General features: G+C 38.7%; 1 protein-coding gene across 4 annotated transcripts in view; it reads right to left on the reverse strand.

Moving 5' to 3' along the window:
• Positions 1-8,595: 8,595 nt before the first annotated feature.
• The window catches only part of LOC123865549 (transmembrane protein KIAA1109), a 42,691-nt gene continuing 31,444 nt past the window's right edge, over positions 8,596-19,842 (reverse strand). For 3 of the 4 annotated variants that reach the window (XM_045906659.1, XM_045906651.1, XM_045906642.1), the window contains 15 exons: positions 19,590-19,824; positions 18,895-19,150; positions 18,210-18,466; positions 17,725-17,866; positions 15,052-15,134; positions 14,470-14,575; positions 13,862-14,185; positions 13,165-13,376; positions 12,174-12,314; positions 11,707-11,865; positions 11,150-11,356; positions 10,546-10,731; positions 10,228-10,358; positions 9,770-9,861; positions 8,596-9,206 (listed from right to left, as the gene is read on the reverse strand). In XM_045906659.1, coding sequence (XP_045762615.1) covers positions 9,023-9,206; positions 9,770-9,861; positions 10,228-10,358; positions 10,546-10,731; positions 11,150-11,356; positions 11,707-11,865; positions 12,174-12,314; positions 13,165-13,376; positions 13,862-14,185; positions 14,470-14,575; positions 15,052-15,134; positions 17,725-17,866; positions 18,210-18,466; positions 18,895-19,150; positions 19,590-19,824 — 2,715 coding nt within the window. In that variant the 3' untranslated portion in view covers positions 8,596-9,022. Of the gene's footprint in view, positions 9,207-9,769; positions 9,862-10,227; positions 10,359-10,545; positions 10,732-11,149; positions 11,357-11,706; positions 11,866-12,173; positions 12,315-13,164; positions 13,377-13,861; positions 14,186-14,469; positions 14,576-15,051; positions 15,135-17,724; positions 17,867-18,209; positions 18,467-18,894; positions 19,151-19,589; positions 19,825-19,842 lie in introns of those variants that run through there. The other variant, XR_006795995.1, reaches the window with a different exon arrangement.

Below are 19,842 nucleotides of genomic sequence, written 5' to 3' on the forward strand. Positions count from 1 at the left end.
TTATAACAAGTGGGGTATTATAATATTGTGAAAGGGCTTTACTACGTAGTTATATATTTTTATGCACAATAGTTTTTGATTTATCGTGTAAAATTTCGAAAAAATACCTGAGTACTGAACCCTCGGGGCGTGAGTAAACTACAACTAAAATAATAAAAGTAAACAAAGAATCTGTTGTTAGTAACCTACCTATGTACCTATCGTACAATTTGCAATATAATTATGAAGGTATATCGTACACGACAAATCGAGATGGCAATCGGGGTGGAGACATCCCGCACACCCGCACAGTCCCCGCGCTAGCGAGCGGTGCGGGCGAGCGCAGGTGTGCGGGGCGTCCCCCCGCCTCATATTCCAATTGCCATCTCGACCTATCGCGAACTTTAGTCGGCGATAGGTCGAGGTAGGTTATTATAACAGTAGCATCTATAGTACGGGACAGGTCGACATGGCAATCGGGATGGGGACGTCCCACTCACCCGCACAGCCCTCGCGCTAACCCGGTGCGGGATAGCGCGGGTGATGTGCGGCTCATTACCCGATTGCCATGTCTACCTGTCGCGTACTATGGGGTGCTTTTATAGGTACCTCTACCTACTTATAAAATAAGTTTTGACCATTATTGTAATCTGTGTCGGTAGGTAGGTAGGTACTTAGTACTTACCTACTTACAGTATTTTGCCCAGCTGCTTACAAGAATGACGCAACAAGGAATGGTGTGTGTTTATCTATATACTAATAAATAAAATTGGAGTGTCTGTCTGTAATTTCGAAATAACTACCTCATATAAAGCTCATAATATGGTTATTTGAACGATACCATAACCGAATCACACGTTTTTAAATTTTTTGTCTGTCTGTCTGTCTGTTTGAAAAGACTTATCTTCGGAACGGCTGAACCGATTTTGACGGGACTTTCACAGACAAGTAGAGGATTCATCAGGGTGTAACATAGGCTACTTTTTTAACCGACTTTCAAAAAAGGAGTTCTGTTTTTCTACCTATGTATACCGAAATCTTCGAGATTTCTGAACCGATTTGAGTAAATTTTTTTTTAATCGATAGAGGAACTTTGCGACATTGCTCTATAAAAAATTTAGATTCCAACTCCTCAATCCTGATGCTGCAGGGGATCTGATCACCAAAGTGGATGGGATTTAGAAACTGTCGTCGGTTATAACTTGATATTGAAGGTATATTTACCAAGTAAAGACTTTGTCGCGCGGTACGGATAGACTACTTTTGTTCTGGGAACTCAAAAGTTCCCACGGGATTTCTAAAAACCTAAATCCACGCGGGCGAAGCTGCGGGCATCAACTAGTTCATAATAAAAAGAAGAAAAGTTTGTATGAAGTAATCTCTGGAACTACTGAACCAATTTTGAAAATTCTTTCATCAGTAGAAAGCTACTGCTTTCTGGTAAGCATTATTCCTGAGTGACATAGGCTGTACCTATTTATTTTCAAAAAAGCCGTAGGTACGAAGCCGGGGGCGAGGCCGTTTATAGTAAGTAGTAGTACCTAGTTAGTCAGGAGTTTCAATGTTCCACTATGGGTGACAAGGTTTTGGATTCAATTCCAGGGATCGGGCCAAAAAAGTGTGCCGCACAATATTTTTATGTAATAATAGGTATATGGGAAGATAGGTAAGTACTTACGCGATTTTCATGCTTTCAATCTTTTGTAGTTGAGATCGTTTTAGTCGAGATATTTTCGGTATCCTGATATTTGACTATGATACCTTCGTACCTACCTAACACAATTTAAAACAACGAAATAACTCTAAAAAACACTACTAAGTACCTATTTACTATGGAGTTCACTAATATTTAGATGATAAAAGTTTCTTAAAACTAAAACAAATCATCCTTATTCAATAATTTATAAATAATAATTTCGCTACAATTACACAAAAAATATTTTCCGTAAATCGAGAGCGATTGGCGGGAAAAATTGCGCACATCCACCACGTCTGAAGGGCGCCTGCCGTATGCGTCGCGTCTCCCGCGCAGGGCCGACTAGGATTATTTTACCCAAATGTGAATTTTTCATAAAGAATGTCGAAATACAATAAAATACGTTTCGAAAGTGTATCATATATATATTCCCTATTATTAAATGTAAGATTTACTTTCATGGTTGCACAGGTAAAGAAGTTGATACACGATCTTATATGAAGCTACTATTGTATAAGATTCGTGTATTTATTGTAATAAACGATTATTTGAAAAAAAAAACTCCACATAACTAAAGACCATTAACCAAACTATTGTACATATTTTTTTGAAAATTTTGTGATGTCATTTGTAGGACTAGATAGGTGTTGAATAACAATACTTTCAAAGGAATAATGTCGGCAGGCCCTTAAGGCTTAGATCATATTATTTTAGTACCTAGTACATTTTTGTACAATTTTGCCATTAGTTTGCTAAGCATGTTTTTCTGTGGCTGCTAAAGCTCAAAGCATATTGCGGCAAAGATCAATCGACGCGACGGACACGTATATTTTTAAATGTTACAATATAAAATTAACTTACTACATATATCTCCACTACATATATCCCCTATTTTTCATTTTGATTTACAATTTGTATTATGGTGAAGATAAAATTTATTTTACTCAGTAACATTTTTATAATTTATTTGTTTTAAGAAGACGTCCAAAGTTTCTACTATGCCGCAATTTGTATTGAGCGTAAATAAACATTTTTTAATTAAAATGACTATTTTTCAAGTCAAAAGCAATTTTTAAGTCTAGATGTAAATTCGAAGTATAACTGATTTATTCATAAGGTTATAACATATTAACATGCTAAGAAGTCTTTTTATTTTTGTTCTCACTTTTTTATTGTTACATACAAGAAAAAGGAAGGAACTAGGTGCGTGTTTTGTCTGCAAGATGACGGGAATAAAAAAATGAATCTTATTTTTATTTCTTAAGTGTTAAGTATTTAGGAATTTTACTGTTTTACCATTTAAATATAATTTGTTTATGTTGCTAAATTACTTACCATAAAATTGTCTTTCAAGGATACGAATACAAAAGACATCGGTTAGTTTATTAACCCCTGACCCAAAAAGAGGGGTGTCAAATGTCATTGTTCATGTCAAACGTGATACACACGTCAAACTTATAGTTTGACGTGTGGATCTGTATATCTGTCTGTGGCATCGTAGCTCCTAAACTAATGAACCAATTTTAATTTAGTTTTTTTTGTTTGAAAGGTGGCTTGATTGAGAGTGTTCTTAGCTATAATCAAAGAAAATCGGTTCAGCCGTTTGAAAGTTATCAGCTCTTTTTTAGTTATTGTAACCTTTACTTGTCGGGGGTGTTATAATTTTTTAATTTAGACTTGTTATTATTTGAATATGTGCGGGAACATTCCTTGTGTGTGTTAAATTAATATCATAATGAAATTTTACAATGTTTGACATTATGTAATATTATTATGTGTGTGTAATATCAATATTATATTATACTTTTTATTAATTAACTGTAATGTGTCAAACTGCAGACTAACGCTAGCCATACAAGATCTTTACCGTCAAGTTTTCAGAGTATTTCAAGCGATGTCCAGTCAAATATGGTAGCCATATTCCGTCAAGAGTGCATGAAATCATGCACATGATAGCCATACACCGTCAAGTTTATTGGACGCCATTGCAAGTACGCTGCAAACTTGATCGTGTATGACCAGTATAAGGGTTGATTCACGCTGATACAGAGTTGAGTCAAGCGAAGCGTCAAATTCTTCGCAATTAAAGCGAATTTGCACAAATGCGAATTATTTGGCTACGTGTTAAAGAGAGATATGAATTTTTGCTTTAAGTAAATTATCTTCTCTTCTGCAAAATGGTGCCGCGAATCGATTTAACGTTCCAGTACAATATCGCGTAGAAAATAAACCAGTACGGATTTTGCGTGATGGGTCTTAGACTAAATCATCTCTTGAGACCAACAGGGAGATTGCAGTCAAGGGCTTACTTGTACCTGAATTAATAAAAACCCTGCGTAAGGTTCCTGTCTATTGAAGCAGAGCGGAGACGTACTCAGCAGACCAATCAGATTCCACATAACGCAAAAAAATTATTACGTCACCTCTATAATCTGATTATTCTACTGAGCATTCTCCGTTCCGCTTCGCTTCAGTGGTCAGACACCCTCGTGCCTGCTATCCACCAAAGCGAAGCGCAGCATACATGTGTTCCGCATACCAGTCTGATTGCCGATAGATAACGTGAAAAATTATCATTTCATCTAACAATGATTTGATTGGTCTGACCAATCAAGATCAATTTGGTCTGCTAAACACATCTCGGCTCATCTCTGCTTAGATAGATAGTGGGTCTAATCTTCGACTCAATCCTGCGACGTTTGAATGCCCTTAAAACGCGCAATTTTGTCTTCAATATCATGTAATTCGATAAGCTTAATATAATTTTAAAGATTGATATATTATGGAGTCAGTAATATAATATGAAATACTCGTTTATGTATGTAAATATAATAATATTATGTAAAATTGTAATTGTAGCTCAATTTTGTTGCATGTCAACAATTTATCGTATAGCTATAATTTACCTAGTGATATTATGCATAAATTGCTATTAAGTTTGTTATATTTGCAAATATTCGTGTCTATGGAAATAAATTATTTTGCTGCTACATGGTATTTTATTTGTCGTTTTAGGGTTTCATACCTCAAAAGGAAAAAAGGAACCCTTATAGGATCACTTTGTTGTCTGTCTGCCCAAGGTTTGCCCGTCTGTCTGTCAAGAAAACCTATAGGGTACTTCTGTTGACCTAGAATCACGAAATTCTGCAGGTAGGGTCTTATAGCACAAGTAAAGAAAAAAATCCCTTCGTTTGCTAGTCCGACTCGCACTTGACCGGATTTTGACGTGACAACGTCTTATAATTCGATAGAGCCGGCTGCACGCACGAAAAAACATGACTCATGCGGCGTTACCTCGCTCTGAGGCGTTCCATGTAAGGCTTGAAGTGCAAGCGAGAGCGCGGAACGAGCGACAAAGAAGCACAATCGGCCTTTGTTGTCACGTTCAACTATCGTCAGTAAACCGACTTTACAGACAACCAATTTTTTTTTTCTTCACAAGGTTCAAGGAGCGGACTAAAAACGTCGACGGTTCCTCCCCACTTAGTCGTTGCTCTTTTTTCGTTCCTACTCATAGTACTAACTTAGCGTTAGGGCGCCTGTCCATGCAAGCGGATCGAAGCGTTCACCAGACCAATTTTTTTACAATTTTTTTAACTTCAAGATATTTGCCTTGCAAATTCTAAATTAGACGGGTGAATAATGAAAAACAAAAATTGTATTAATAAAGTTTATTCATTCATATCACATACATTATAATATTTATGTACAAATCACGTTCCATAATAAAATATATTCAATACAATACACAATAAAAGAAGCCGACCTGTATACGATCCATCACACTTAAAATATCGTATAAATAATAAAGCTGCCTTTCCACTGATACCATTATTTGGGTGCCTGCCCACTGAAGCGAAATGGAGACGTGTTTAGACGACAAATTACACAGAGAAGGATTCGTAGCGCACTCTATAAGCACTCTAACGTAGTTTGATTTTTATTTTATCCGTGGAATTAATATCCGTGTCCAGATTTTTGTATAAATATGTAGGTTTAAAGTTACAGTCTCAAAAATTATTTGCAAATATTTAAGCTGTGTGGGTTTGCAACTACACATTTTTACTGAAATCTGGCAAACCACAGACAGCTATTTGTTTCTAGAACATTAATTCGTTTATTTTTTAAGTTAAAGTTAATATTCAAATGAAAACCAAACTACGTCATGTAGGTGTCAATAATGTGATTGGCCTACTAAACACGTCTCCACTCCACACCGCTTTAGTGAACAGGAACCTTTATACTTCGTCCATTAAACTATTTTAAATTAGAATAGAAAAGTCGGAATCATCTTGATTTATTTGTCAACACAAATCAGTGCCTTTTTAATTTTTAATCGATGATCAAATTTGGTTTTTATTTTTGATAGTTAAACCATGAAAATATTTATTTAATGTGTCAAAAAATACCAAGTGTAGGAATAAAAGAAAATAGTGTTATGGACTGAGTATAAACAATTATCTATTTTTATTATAACAAATTATTTTAAAATCTATTCTCATTATTTCAATACAATATTGCCACTTATACATTTTCAATAAATAATTCGCAAACAAACAATTTACATAATAGCAATAATAATAAGATTGTTTTAATAATAATACATTTTTGGTCATTTTAATAACAATTTATTTATTTAGAATGCCCATCTTTCCAACTTTCGCTATAAATTAATTTACAAATCGTTTTTCACATATAATTTTATAATATCAAAGAAATTCTACTAAATGTTGTCATTAATAATTTAAAAATTCTACTAATTTTAACATCTACCACACCTATATAGCATATTGACCCTTATAGTAAATGGAATACGGTTCTAAATAGGCCATGACATATAAGTCTATCGCACAGACTGATGGGAAAACATAGACAGAATGAGTTTTCTATAAATATTAACCAAATTGTAATGAACTAGAGTGAGGGAACTCTCGGTTAGATCCTGAATCGACGATGTGCCAAATATTAGGCTATGGTGACGTAAAATCAAAGAAAAATAAGACTACTTTAGGGCTACCTGAGTCAAATGTACTAACATTTGAAACCTGCCAGTGACGTCAAAGCCTCGATATTTTGTTAGAAGTTCACCAACTGCCGTGACCTGTGGTAATATACCTACTTTAAATGCCATTGGTGACGCGAAACTTGACTGTTCTTACATGGATGTGTCAATTTTTACCTCACACAGTGCAATCCGCGCTTAGTTATATGTCACTGTCTAATCAAGGATTACTCAATAATATTATTTATCTACTGAATGTGGATTTTGCCGAATGTAAAGTTCAGCAAAAGGTTTCATGGACCAAAAATGCTTCAGAGTTTTTTAGTATTGCTGATTCTGAAACGATTTTGAATACTTGATACAACTATTTGCGGACACGTACACAGCTGGCTTCACTTTTATAAACGTTTGTCCGTGAGAGCTCTGTCTATTTTTTTTCATTAGTCTGTGCTCTACTCCTATACACTGAACTAACCTACCAGTCGACAATGATCGCAACGCAAAATATTATGCGGAATCATTCTTAATAACTATTTCAATAAACAAAATTATTTTTGTGACACGAAATCAAAGGAGTAACTACCATAAAATAAATCAAGAGAAATAAATGAAAACTTTATTGTCTTACCACAAAAACTTAAAACAGAAGTTAAAATATAAGAACGAAAGAAAAGAAAAAAGTGTTGCTTTGGAGCCACAGACAGTATGGATAAAAATACAATCATTAAAAATAATACGTGCATGCGTGGGTCAAAGTTTTTATGGTAAGACAGAGAGCGCCTTACCAGGAAAAATAAACAAGTTTCACTGATTCCTACATTGATGTTTTGACAGTTTTTGTATAGGAAATATGTCAACTTTAAAGTGAACACGCGTCCAACACCTGTTTTTTGTGGTAAGACCCTAAAGGGTTTTTGTGTAATCTGATATATTTATGGATAGAAAATTGAACTACCTGTGGTATTACACATTTTAATTATATATTTATTTTCGAGACTACTTACATAGCTAGGATAATATTTGTCGTCATGATATAAAATATTCCTTCTATTGTCGTTTCACAATAGGAAACGTTTTAGAGACTTGGCCGTGTTAGTTTTTTAGGGTTCCGTACCGCAAAATGAAAATTATAGGATCGCTTCGTTGGCTGTGAAGAACCCGTCAAGGGAATCAAAACATGACTTGGGGTCAAGGAATTTGGTAGATAGCAACGTCTTATAGCACAAGTAAAGGGCAAAATCCGAAAACCGAGAATTTATGGTTACATTACAAAAAAAAATCTTATTTCTTGTGTGACGGTACGGAACCTCTTGTGAGCAAGTCTGACTCTTGGTCAGTTTTTTTTATTATTATTAAGTTACATCCGGTGGGGTTTATTTGGTATAATTCAACATCTAAACCCTGTAAACTTCGAAATTTCGTCAATATTTTCGTAATTCACTAATTTAACGAAATGCCCTTCCGACTTCCGTATTTTCTGCCACTTATAACCTAAATATCTTTAAGGCAACAGTGAATAGAGATCTTTTAGGCAAGCGCGCTCCAACTTAGACCTCGTCATTGCATGATTGTCGTCAAACAGTGTGGGTAAATGAAAACTGCCATATCCCTTCCAGGTTAGCCCGCTTCCATCTTAGACTGCATCATCACTTACCACCATGTGACAGTCAAAGGCTAACTTGTATCTGAATAAAAAAAGAAACCCCATCTTGCAATAAATGAAAAAACTGTGCAAATGATTTCGTAGGACAATTAAATACTATTTCGAGCAATCCGTGAAAACGCTCAATAATATCCACAATTTCACTTCAAAATGACAACATAATGTTCCATAGTAAAACAATTGCGAAATTTCTAAGTGAACAGACCTTACTTCTGACCCTTTTCGTTGTTTTATAACGCACTCCATACTTTCAGCGATAGCAAGTTGCCAAGCAAAACTAAACTTATACTTCTAGTGATAAGGTAGATATTCATTTGTCAGATAAGAGTTGCTCCCATATCGATTTAGTAACATAGTTGTGAAATTTCTCAGTGAACAGATCTTACTTCAATATGCTTTCATATCAACGATAACAAGGTACCAAATAAAACTGAACTCTAACTTCGAGTGATAAGGTCTATATTCACTTGTCAGCCACAAGTCTTACTAGCAGTTAAACTAATACCAGTAGTTTGTTGACAGGGTTCATTTCGAAATGCTATCACATTGATTTAGAGTTATATAGTTGCGAAATTTCTTAGAGAACAGATCTTACGTCGTTGTTTTCATAACACTCCATACTTTAATTTCAACGATTGTAAGGACAAAACTGAACTCAAACCTCTAGGCATAAGGTCGATATTCACTTGTCAGGCACGAGTCCCACTAGGCGCAGTAAAACTAACGCCAGCAGTTTGTCGACGGGGTCCAAGGTTCCTCGTTGCAGCCATTTCGGTATAGTAGTCCTTGCATGGCTGAAACCTAACTTTTGGAGGATGTAGTCTACGCCGTATGGTTCTATGGATTTGCCCGCCCATGATAGTAATCTGCGGAAAACAAATATATTCGATAAATTACTGATTTCACATTCAATTCGCATTTTTGTGTTTTCTGCAGTAATAATAATAATAATAAGATTATTTTTAACTATAACAAAGAGGTAAAATTTGTTAGTTTGTATGCAGGGGATAATCTCCGGAATTGATGATCTGATTCTGAAAATTCTTTCACTGATATACAGCTACGTATATCTCTGAGTGGGTGCCTATAAATCATATCACACGAAGTTGTGGATTATAAGCGTACTTCAATGCGGTTTCATCCATTATTTTGGATGTTTTTTTTTTTATGTTCTTGGCCTTCGAAATATCATACTCCGTGTAACTCGACGTGCAGATTTGCTCCACGCTCACCACACCCATTACAACGATCTTGTTTTACACGAAAGCAAGACACTCGTATACAATTATTATAGTATCAGAGCGCTTAGATAGTGCCAACGTAATTTAGCAAAAATTAGGTCGACATTGCGCAATCGTTCTATGTCCACACCATGTTCAGCAGTGCACGTCCGCAGGCTGATATGATGTATACTAAAGTAAAAGCTTACCTGACAGTGGGCTCCAGATGCCAGGTGAGGCAGCGGTAGTCGCGGAAATCTACCGGGGGAGCCGCGGGGGCGTCACCGCTCCGACCCGGCATCTACAGAACGAGCCAAAAACACGAAATTAATAAGAAACAAGTTTTGATCATATTCCGATTCGAGAATATTGGAAAGTTCTAAGTGTTCGGCCATCTGCAAACTTTTGCCTTATCGAACCAACGGTTTGACGTGGTCTCCGAGGCAAGGAGAAAACGAAAGGACCGAATTCGGGCCTCCAAAGATGGTCACTTATCCACTCATGAAGTACACTGTTAGTAAATGCTAGTGAATGAGTACCTATTTTGAATAAATGATTTGACTTTTCACTTTTAAAATATCATTACAATCGATTTATATCCGCTGTGTAACTCGTAACTATAGACCATACTTCATAACAACGCTTAAAGCTGTACATATATACTCACGAATCGTTCCTTCTCCTTGATATAAGATGAGATGAGATCGTGCAGGAACAGGAACGCCTCCGCGTCGACCGACACGAAGATGTGGTCTTCGAACTCCGTGATGAAGCTGCACTCCACCACCGGCTTCTCGTCTGTGAACACCACACACCACATACAGCATTGTAACTTTCATTTTGGCTCAAATGCTTTTCTTCATCAGACAAAAGTCAACTGCTGGACATACGTCTCTCATCATCACCATCATCATCAACCGAAAGCGCAGGAAAATAAAAAACTTTAGGCAGAAATTCAGCGTCTGTATGGAAAAATCTATTTTACCATGTTCAGTGGGAGGCTGCGCCTTCTGCAGATGGCTGGTCCTCAGATGCATCTGCAGCGCGGGCAGCGCAAAGATCACTTCCCGAACGTGTCTATCGCTGGCCTTGTTGCTTTGTGCGCCCGCGCTGCCCGTGCTTCCCGTTGTGCCTGTGTTCTCTCGCTCCAATGACGGGAATTGGTCGATTGCTGTGGAGAATACAAAATATCAGGTAATTCTGTTTCTAGAACTGGACTGGAAGACCTTCCGCATTGACCTTTACGTGTATTTAGTATACGCTGAATGATTGTCGACCTGATTTTGAAGTAACTTGATTTAGTATTTTGGCGCTGATTCAACATTGTGAGCGTCATGAGAGTCTACTTAGAACATAATGTTAGTAATGAGTCATCTGTCAATTTGAAACATTGTTAATTTCGATTCCCGCTACGCTCGGTAAGGCGCTTCGGCTTGTGCTGATGCACAAAAAATAACTGTCATTTTGTATGGCAAACGTCGTTCAGCGTACTTGAATCCATTTCAATGCTTTCATATGTTATTCCCGCAATTATTTGATGGTTCCCGGGAACGACACCTGGCCCGACTGCTTGTAGTAGTTGTCGTTACCGTCTATCTCGCTGTCCGCGAAGGCGTAGTGGAACCACTCGTGCAGCGTCTTGAACTGCGGAGGGAACAGCACTGTGCGCGTCATGCGACACACGGTGGCCAGCGACTGGTGGCCCGCGGCGGCTGAGCCCCCCGCGCCCGCGCCCGCACTCACGCCCTCGCCCAGGCTCGCGGTGAGGGACTGCACTGCGTGGACCTCTGGTGAACCTGAGATATCAAAATTTTGCGAATGTTTGGACGTGAAGTAAAGACCTTGCAGATAACGTAAAATGCACGAAACAATGTAAAAGTTCATAAACCGACTATATCATTGAATTGCCAGATTTACAAAAGCAACAAGTAAGTTTGCGGGTATATGGTAAATTGAGGGTTGACTGCGAGCAAGCCAGTAGAATCTGTGTCTAATAAGTAAGGAAAAAAGGCTCAAAAGAGCGACGGCAGCAGTCCTAAGTGGCGGGAAATTGCTGCATAAGTTAGAGGTAGGATTTTGCCAAACTTTTAAGAAGGTTTATATATCCAACAGTGGACACGATAATGCTTGCACTGAAGCAACTTACCGTCCTCGTCCTCGATCTGCTGCGCTTCGGTAGCGAAGCTGATGCAGGGGTCCTTGAGACTGAACAGAGCCCAGGACTTGGCCTTCAGGCTGTTGCCGTGGAAGCACGCCAGGGATATGTTAGAGCCTTGCAGTTCCAGCGTGCCGCCTAGCACTGTGCCTAAATAGAAATTAACATTCAATAAATGTTCATTTTTAGGCCCACATCACTTGATTACCTTTTTTTTATTCAGACACAAGTTAGCCCTTGACTGCAATCCTTACCTGGTGGTAAGTGATGATGCAGTCTAAGATGAAAGCGGACTAACCTGTAAGAGGTATTGCAGTTTTCATTAAACCCATAGTCCTTTTGATTTCTACACGGCATCGTATCGGAACGTTAAACCGCTTGGCGTTACGGTGGTAACTAGGCACGGCCGTAGCCTTCCATATGATCGTCCTGAAGTATTTTCAATGAACAAAGCTTACCCCGCGGATGCAGCTTGTTGTGCGGCGCGGCGGCAATGAGCTGCAGCACTTTCTGCCAGTGGCGGTGGTGCCGCAGCTCAGCTTGCTGCTGCGGGGGTTCGCTCGTTCCTGCTGCCGCCGCCGCCGCCGCTGCTGCTGTCTCTGTGTTGTCGGATAATGGTCACAGCTTGCTTACACTCGAATAAATTAAATATTGACGCCAATATTTATAATTCCATACATATACATTATACATGTTTATCATGACTGACTGACAGACAAACACAACCTACTGGTGAATTTAGAAAGTTAAAAATTTGCATGTAGAGACAACGTAGACCTGCACTAAAAATGTATTTTCAAATCAAAACCCAGTGAAATGCTGGAAGAAAAACACTCGGAAAAGGAAGAACTCTTTCAACTTTAATTGTATCTACAGCAAGTCTGGTGTGGTGCTGATACTTATGGCGATTTGCAGTTGGTGCCAGCTCAAAGTGCCGTATGCCAGAATTGTGGCCAGCCAGTCTGGCATTTTGAAAAGTTCTAGTGTAGGTAGTGCGACTTATGACAAATTTGGCCATGACATCATGTTTGCTGAACGAGTCTTATACCCCCTTGTCGATTGGCAAACTTGTGTCACAGTGCCACATTGCGTATATTTGTGTGCGCAAACAGCGTTATACATCTTGGCCAATATCCGCCAAATCCGCGTTGGCCGAAGACGTACTGGAAAAATATTTGATACTAGCTGATACCCGCGACTTCGTTCGCGTCGATGTAGGTTTTCAAAATTCCCGTGGAAACTTTTTGATTTTCCGGGATAAAAAGTAGCCTATATGCTAATCCAGGGTATAATCTATTACCATTTTAAATTTCAGCCCAATCCGTCCAGAAGTTTTTGCGTGAAGGAGTAACAAACATACACACACATACACACACACACACATACACACACACACATACAAACTTTCTCCTTTATAATATTAGTGTGATTCACTGTAATACAACTTACGTTCCCTCTTCTCCCGCGGCAGTCTTGCCTGGTAAGGGCCGGCAGTGGAATGCAGGGAGGAGAACACTCGCTTGCCCGACTTGAACTGCTGCGTGAAGAACTCCTCAAGCTTCAGCTGCATCTTCAGCAGGTCTGGCGTGGTGCTGCGACTTATGGCGATCTGCAGCTGGTGCCAGCTCAGAGTGCCGTGGGCCAGGATTGTGGCTGGACGACTGTGGAGAAATTTTTTTTGTGACATCTTTGTTTTGTTTTGGTAGTCCTCGAGTCGGGTGGTGTACATTTGGACTCTATTGGTCCCCGAAGGAGGGTCCTCAGCAGGCACTGGCTGGGTTGCACGAATGTGTTTGGCACCGTAGCCTAGCCTCCAGGTGATGCGTGGAGCACCGGAGGGTTCAGTCGGTAAAAGTCCGACAAAACCCTCGAGCCTCCCCGCGTGCAGTGGTATCCAGGAGGAGAAAAAGGGGTTTTATGCAATCACAATGGAGGATAAAAGTTTTTAAAAAATAATATAAGTGTGCACAAATATTTTAATAGGTTGTCTTTAACCACCACTAAAAACCTAAATACGTAGACAACAAAGACAATCTACAGGCTAGAGAAATGACAGACACAACAGACTGACAACGAAGTGATGCTATAAGAGTTCCATTTTTCCTTTTGAGGAACCCTAAAAATAGCAATTAAGAATGATACCCACTTAGCAGAAGGTGTAGCCGCGGGCGGTTGCCAGCGGTCCTTCAACACGGCCGCCAGTCGACTCAAACGGGCAAGCAACGCCGGGGCGCCCATGTACTCCAGCCTTAGCTCCAATGCCGCTAGTCTTAATGCCGCGACGTGGGCGGGTGGTTCTTGCTGCAGTAAGACATGGGCGCGAGCTGCTGCCAATGAGATGGATCCGCCCACGATGCCGCCACGAGCTTCCAATGCCGCTCCGCCTAAGGCCACCCGGCCGGCCACTTGGCGCCTTCGGGCGCTGCCGATGCTCAGCCGACCCCACGCGCCCAGGGAGCGGGACTGCCAGCTGTAAAAATAGCATTTCCTGAATGTTGGCAGTCTGAAGAAAAAAATCTGAACTGACGAAACCCAAAGAATCTCAAAGAAAAATATATCTAGGCTATCTAATCTCTATTTTATACATTGAGCAAACATGCCCAGCCCATTTCCATTTTAATTTTCTAATTTTTCCTAGTACATCTACTATGTTAGTTTCTTTTCTTAATGTTTATTATTATTTTTCTTATTCTTATATGGGTACATTAAGAAATGTACCCATATAAGTGAAGCAAATTCCACGTGTGAACTTACCTAACGTTCCCCATGACGTTACCCATGTTCATGTGAACATTGAGACGTTCGAAGTTCACCGCGAACAGTACGAGCGTCTCCCACGCCGCGCCGCCCGATTTGTCTTCTAAAATAAAACATTAGTCGATTAAGGGCCGATTTATCAATCGTCAAATTACTTTTATCTGAGGAACAAATTTTTCGTTTTACAGGTTTTGTATAGGAAATCTTTCAAAACGTATAATATGACACTAGATAAAAGTTACTTGATGATTGAAAAATTGGCTCTAAACCTTTAATTTAACCGCAACGCATTGTCAAAGTCTGAACCTATATGAAATCGAAATACCACGGACACGTACAAAGCAATTTGCGTCCTAATTTCTAATTCGAAACGTTAGTATATGGAACGCCCTTCCAACATCAGCTCTCCAATTTTAATATGGGTACCTTCTAGTCAAGAGTGAATAGGCAAGCGCGCTCCATCTTAGGCTGCATCATCATTTGTAAATTGTAATCAGGTCTGATTGCATTAGACTTATAAACTTAAAAAAAAAACAAGTCAAGAAAATAATTTGGGACTTTGGATGGAAAAGTCAATACCTTTAGATTTTTGCGGTTCAGCTGTTTTAGCTTTCTCGCGCTGTGGTAACACTGGCGATACAGGTACGTTGCTGCTGGATGTTCTAAAATATTGAGAAAACAGAAAAAATTTAATAAAAAAAACTGGTTGTCTGTAAAGTCGGTTTACTGACGATAGTTGAACGTGACAACAAAGGCTTATTGTGCTTCTTTGTCGCTCGTTCCGCGCTCTCGCTTGCACTTCAAGCCTTACATGGAACGCCTCAGAGCGAGGTAACGCCGTATGAGTCATGTTTTTTCGTGCGTGCTCTATCGAATTATAAGACGTTGTCACGTCAAAAGCAAAGCCTGGCTAGTTTCAAACCCATATAGGACCCCGTCCTTTTTCACAGGGATTCAGCTCGCAAACGCGTCACATTTCAGTCTCAGTTTCAATCGCAACACGTTTGTAAGCTGAAACCCCGGTTGGGTTCGAAACTAGTCGGGCTTACGACGACTAACCACGTGAGTACGACCGGGACCATTTATAATAGAAATCATTATTTGGTATACATGTTAGGTACAGTCGACGTCAAAAGTCCATATAGAATAAGTAAACAAGTTGCCTTGCATGCACTCTGTCACGCACACACTTGCACTGTAATAATATACAAGTCATTCAATTTGTAAGCCTGAGTAATATCTAAAAATTTCATATATCAAGCAAAAGAGTTGAATGGCGCAGCGCGGGGGTACCCGGACTGCAAACGCGACGGTTTCTGGTTCGATTCTCGGGTCCGTGTAAGCTTTTTTCTGTTTTTATTTTTTTAAATGATACGTTTAGACTAATAATAGCTTAAGTGGGTAGTTTAAAAAATCGCAGTTACGAAGTTAGATAAAATATGGTCACTGAGTACCGACGGACAAAAGATTTTGACAGTCGTTACTTGCAAAGGCTACAACATTAATTCATGTTGTTTCTTGAGTGTTGAAAACGTTTTATTTTACTTGTCTTTAAGAATAATGCAGGCTAATGTGTATTGTTGATAAAACTGATTTTGAACATTTGCAATGAAACTGATTTCACCGTGAGTATTGTTTTTATTGTTAGATAACGTGTATTAGGTTAAGAAATTGTGTTCATAAACATAGCATTACATAAAGTTTTGTGAGTAAATAATACTCGAATAAGTGATCGAAGGAATATCCATAAAATTTAGACAAGATACTTAGTAGGTTAAAGTGTTGTTTTATTTGGTGTTATATTAATCTCACTGTTTGGTTTTTAGGTGATCACCGAAAAGCGTTGGGGGTGTCGCGCCACGAAGAAGAAGGTAATTTAACATCTAGACCGCGAAGTGGCCACCCGCGTCATATTAATGATTCACAGCGAAGATCTATGGTCGAACAATATGAAAATGTTGTCCCAAACATGGAATCTGGACGGATATCTGTCAATATGTGGGGCTGAATGAGTGCCGCTGCACCTGGTGAACTAGTGTCAATTGCAGGGCGCCCCACAGCTGCACATTATGTGGAAGTGTTACGTGACAGCATGTTGCCGACTGTGTGGTGTGTGTATCCAGTTGTTAATATGCCACAACTATCTTTTGTGCATGATAACTGTCCTGTGCATCGAGCACATATAGTGCGTGATTGGCTTAATGAAAACCCAGACATAACTATTATTCCCTGGCCAGCAAGATCACCAGACGGGATATGCGAAACGAGAGGACTGCAGAGGAATTAGAGGCTCACTATATGGAAGTGTGGGACAATATTAAAAGAACGGATAATATCTGTTTCAATATAGTCGGATCCATGCGGTGGCACTTGCTTGCTGTTATTGAAAATAGTGGAGGTTATATTAAATACTTAAACAATTTACTTATAAAGTTATATCCATTTTACTTTTTAAGTCTTTAAACATAGAACATAAAGTATTTTCTTTTCTTAACTTATATTATGTTAATAATATATCTTACTAAAATTAACAGACAACAAAAGCAGCGCCGCCAAATGATTACTAGTTTTTGTAAGGTTTAGCTTCAATTTTCTTTTCTTTATGAAAACGATTACTTAAGCTATAACCTTTAAAGTAGATTGAAAAAAAAATAGCTAATAATATTATCTATTTATTACTTTTTAGCAAATGTAAAAAGATAACAATGAAAAAATCACAATAAAGTCGATTATCTCTAGTAAAAAGTGTTTTTTTTCCTATTTACTCTTTTTATAGTATCAATAAACAATAATTATATAAACAAAAAGTCATTTTATTAAAAACTAAAAAAAATGCAATAAGAGATTCGATCCTAGATCATTTGGAGCTAATGCATTGCGTGCAGACTATGTTACTACGACACTGAGAGTGAGTATACGCAGAGATATGAAATAAACAATCACTAAAGTCAGTAGATAGGTCGAGTAGGAATAGAAAATTATTTTAAACTTAATGGTTGTTGTCATAAGGTTGATACCACCATTGACATTTTATGGAAGTATTGAACTGAAATCGTTTGAACCTTATGTAGTTTACTTAAGGTTGATAATATTATTGACAGTTAATATTTATTTGTGTGAGTGAGCATGCGAGTGATTCAAAGCATTCCTTGCTGCACGGTTTTAGCCTTTAAGCTATGTATGGACTTTCGACGTCGACCGTACATATCCCATTTATCAAAAGCGCTGTACATGTATAAAAGCTATACTAACCGGTGTGCGGTGTGAACGCTGACGTCACCCAGGAACAGCCTTCGCACGATGCTGCGTCGGTACCACGCTTTGGGGAACGCCAGGATTTCGCTCAGCCGTCTCATATCGTACTTGAACCATGCTGAGCCGACGTCCACGATTGCTAATAAAAATAAATATATAAAAGAACATTCTAGTCTAGTTTTATATTTAATATATTTAGGGCCGATTTTTCAATTGTCAAATAACTTTTATCTGAGGAATAAATTTGAGGGTTTGACAGTTTTTGTATAGGGTATCTGTCAATAGGTCAAATTTATTCGTCAAAAGTTATTTGATGATTGAAAAATCTGCCCTTAATTGTTATCATTTTGACAGGCGGTTAAAGCGTCAATAAAAACGAACCGGGACTTGTTAACTTTAGAACATTTTACCTTAATCATTAAGGTACAACTTTAAGACTATCAGAATTAGGCAATCTCACTTTTCAATAAGAATATACTTACTCGAGAATCGAACAGTAGCCTTAGAATCATGATCAGTATGGAAGTCCAGCTTCCTGAACCGCGAGAGATGAAACTTCACGAACTCGACATTGATGGAGAGTGAATCCTTCCGTTCCGTGTCAGCCAGCGGCGACCATTGTGCTTCTTTCAAACTGGACTTCTTGCCGCCGTACGGGTGGAAGATGTATACTGAGAAGTCCGCTAAGCAACCCGTCACGCTCAAACCGCCCATTGCTATCGCTGGTTCAGCCATCTCCCTAAATAATTATTGTTTGTATTACTAAGAGTATTGGGACAGGTTTTGGCATATAAAAATTTCACGTTTGTCATTGATGTATATTAGAAACAGTGGAGGAGCGTGCCCCCTTGTATTACCCCATTTTATAAGAGATATCATTATAACATTTACAAAATTTAATAATTATTGTTTTGCTAGCCATTTGATACACTATTTAGAAAACAAAATGTCGTTTTCTCTTCAACTACTTAGCATAAGGTCACAAGGAACTTCTGAAGTTTTTGATAACTTTAGAAAAGGCAAATAATAATAGAGCACTTCTTTACCATAATATACGGGTCTTGGACAAAAACATGAAAATGCTCAAAAACAATTTGACTTTTTTTTAATTTGAGGATACCACATAGACTAAACGGGCAACATTGTAAGAAGTATATAGAAACTTACTCATCTGAAGCTCGCTTGGAGCTAAACACAATCTGCAAGCTAGGCAACTGCAGCAGACACTCGACGCGCGACGCGGGCAGGCAGCTGAAGCGGAAGGCGGAAGGTCTGGTGTGGAAGTGTACGATGACATCAACGGGGAAGGAGGCGTAGACATACTGGCCGTACCCCTCCCCGCTGCCCGCTACCCCTGGCACCCCCTCGCTTGAGCCTTCGCCGGGAGGCCCGCTGGTACGGTTGCGTGATGCGTTTTCCGTTTCTGTGGAAGGAGTTCCTCCCTTTTAAAGTATGCCTTTGTCTGATCAAGTGTTCCGTGCGAAGCTATTTATCTCTAATGTTTAAAAAAAATACCTAACTAATCAGTAATAGAAGTAAATACTAGTTAGTAATATTCGATAATGACAGTAATATGAAATGGATTTTATCTTGCGTTGCTTTTGTGTGACATAAAGGCGTCGCATACAAGGCAAAATACAGTAGAAAGAATGCTAAAAAGCAGAGTTTATTTGTTAATTTAGAAATCTAGAGAGAAAAGCTTTAAAAAATATTTTGCGAATAATATAAACAACCTAAGATACTTGTAGATAACTTTAAATCTAACGAATAAATACCAGGAGGTATAAGTATCAATTGACTTATTTCTAGTTAGTCAGTGTACATAGTTTAATCTGTAAACATTCTTATTTAATAAAACTCACCCGTCGTGGGAGCCGTGAAGGAAGTCTTGGTTGGTATGGGTTCCAAGGTCTGCTCAAGAAACTCCAGGATATGTGGACTGATGATGGTCTCCTCAGGTATACTTTGCAATGTGATCCAAGCAAATAATGACGCTTTCTTCGTGCCCACTTTTCGTGAGGTCGGGTTGAGTGGAATGTTGGGTATCGTTTGAGGGGACACTGACTCTTCTGGCAAAGTTTTTGATTCATAGTGTACCTGTTGATTTAGTTAATA

The sequence above is a fragment of the Maniola jurtina genome, chromosome 1 (genome assembly GCF_905333055.1).
Source record: "Maniola jurtina chromosome 1, ilManJurt1.1, whole genome shotgun sequence".
NCBI classification, from domain to species: domain Eukaryota; kingdom Metazoa; phylum Arthropoda; class Insecta; order Lepidoptera; family Nymphalidae; genus Maniola; species Maniola jurtina.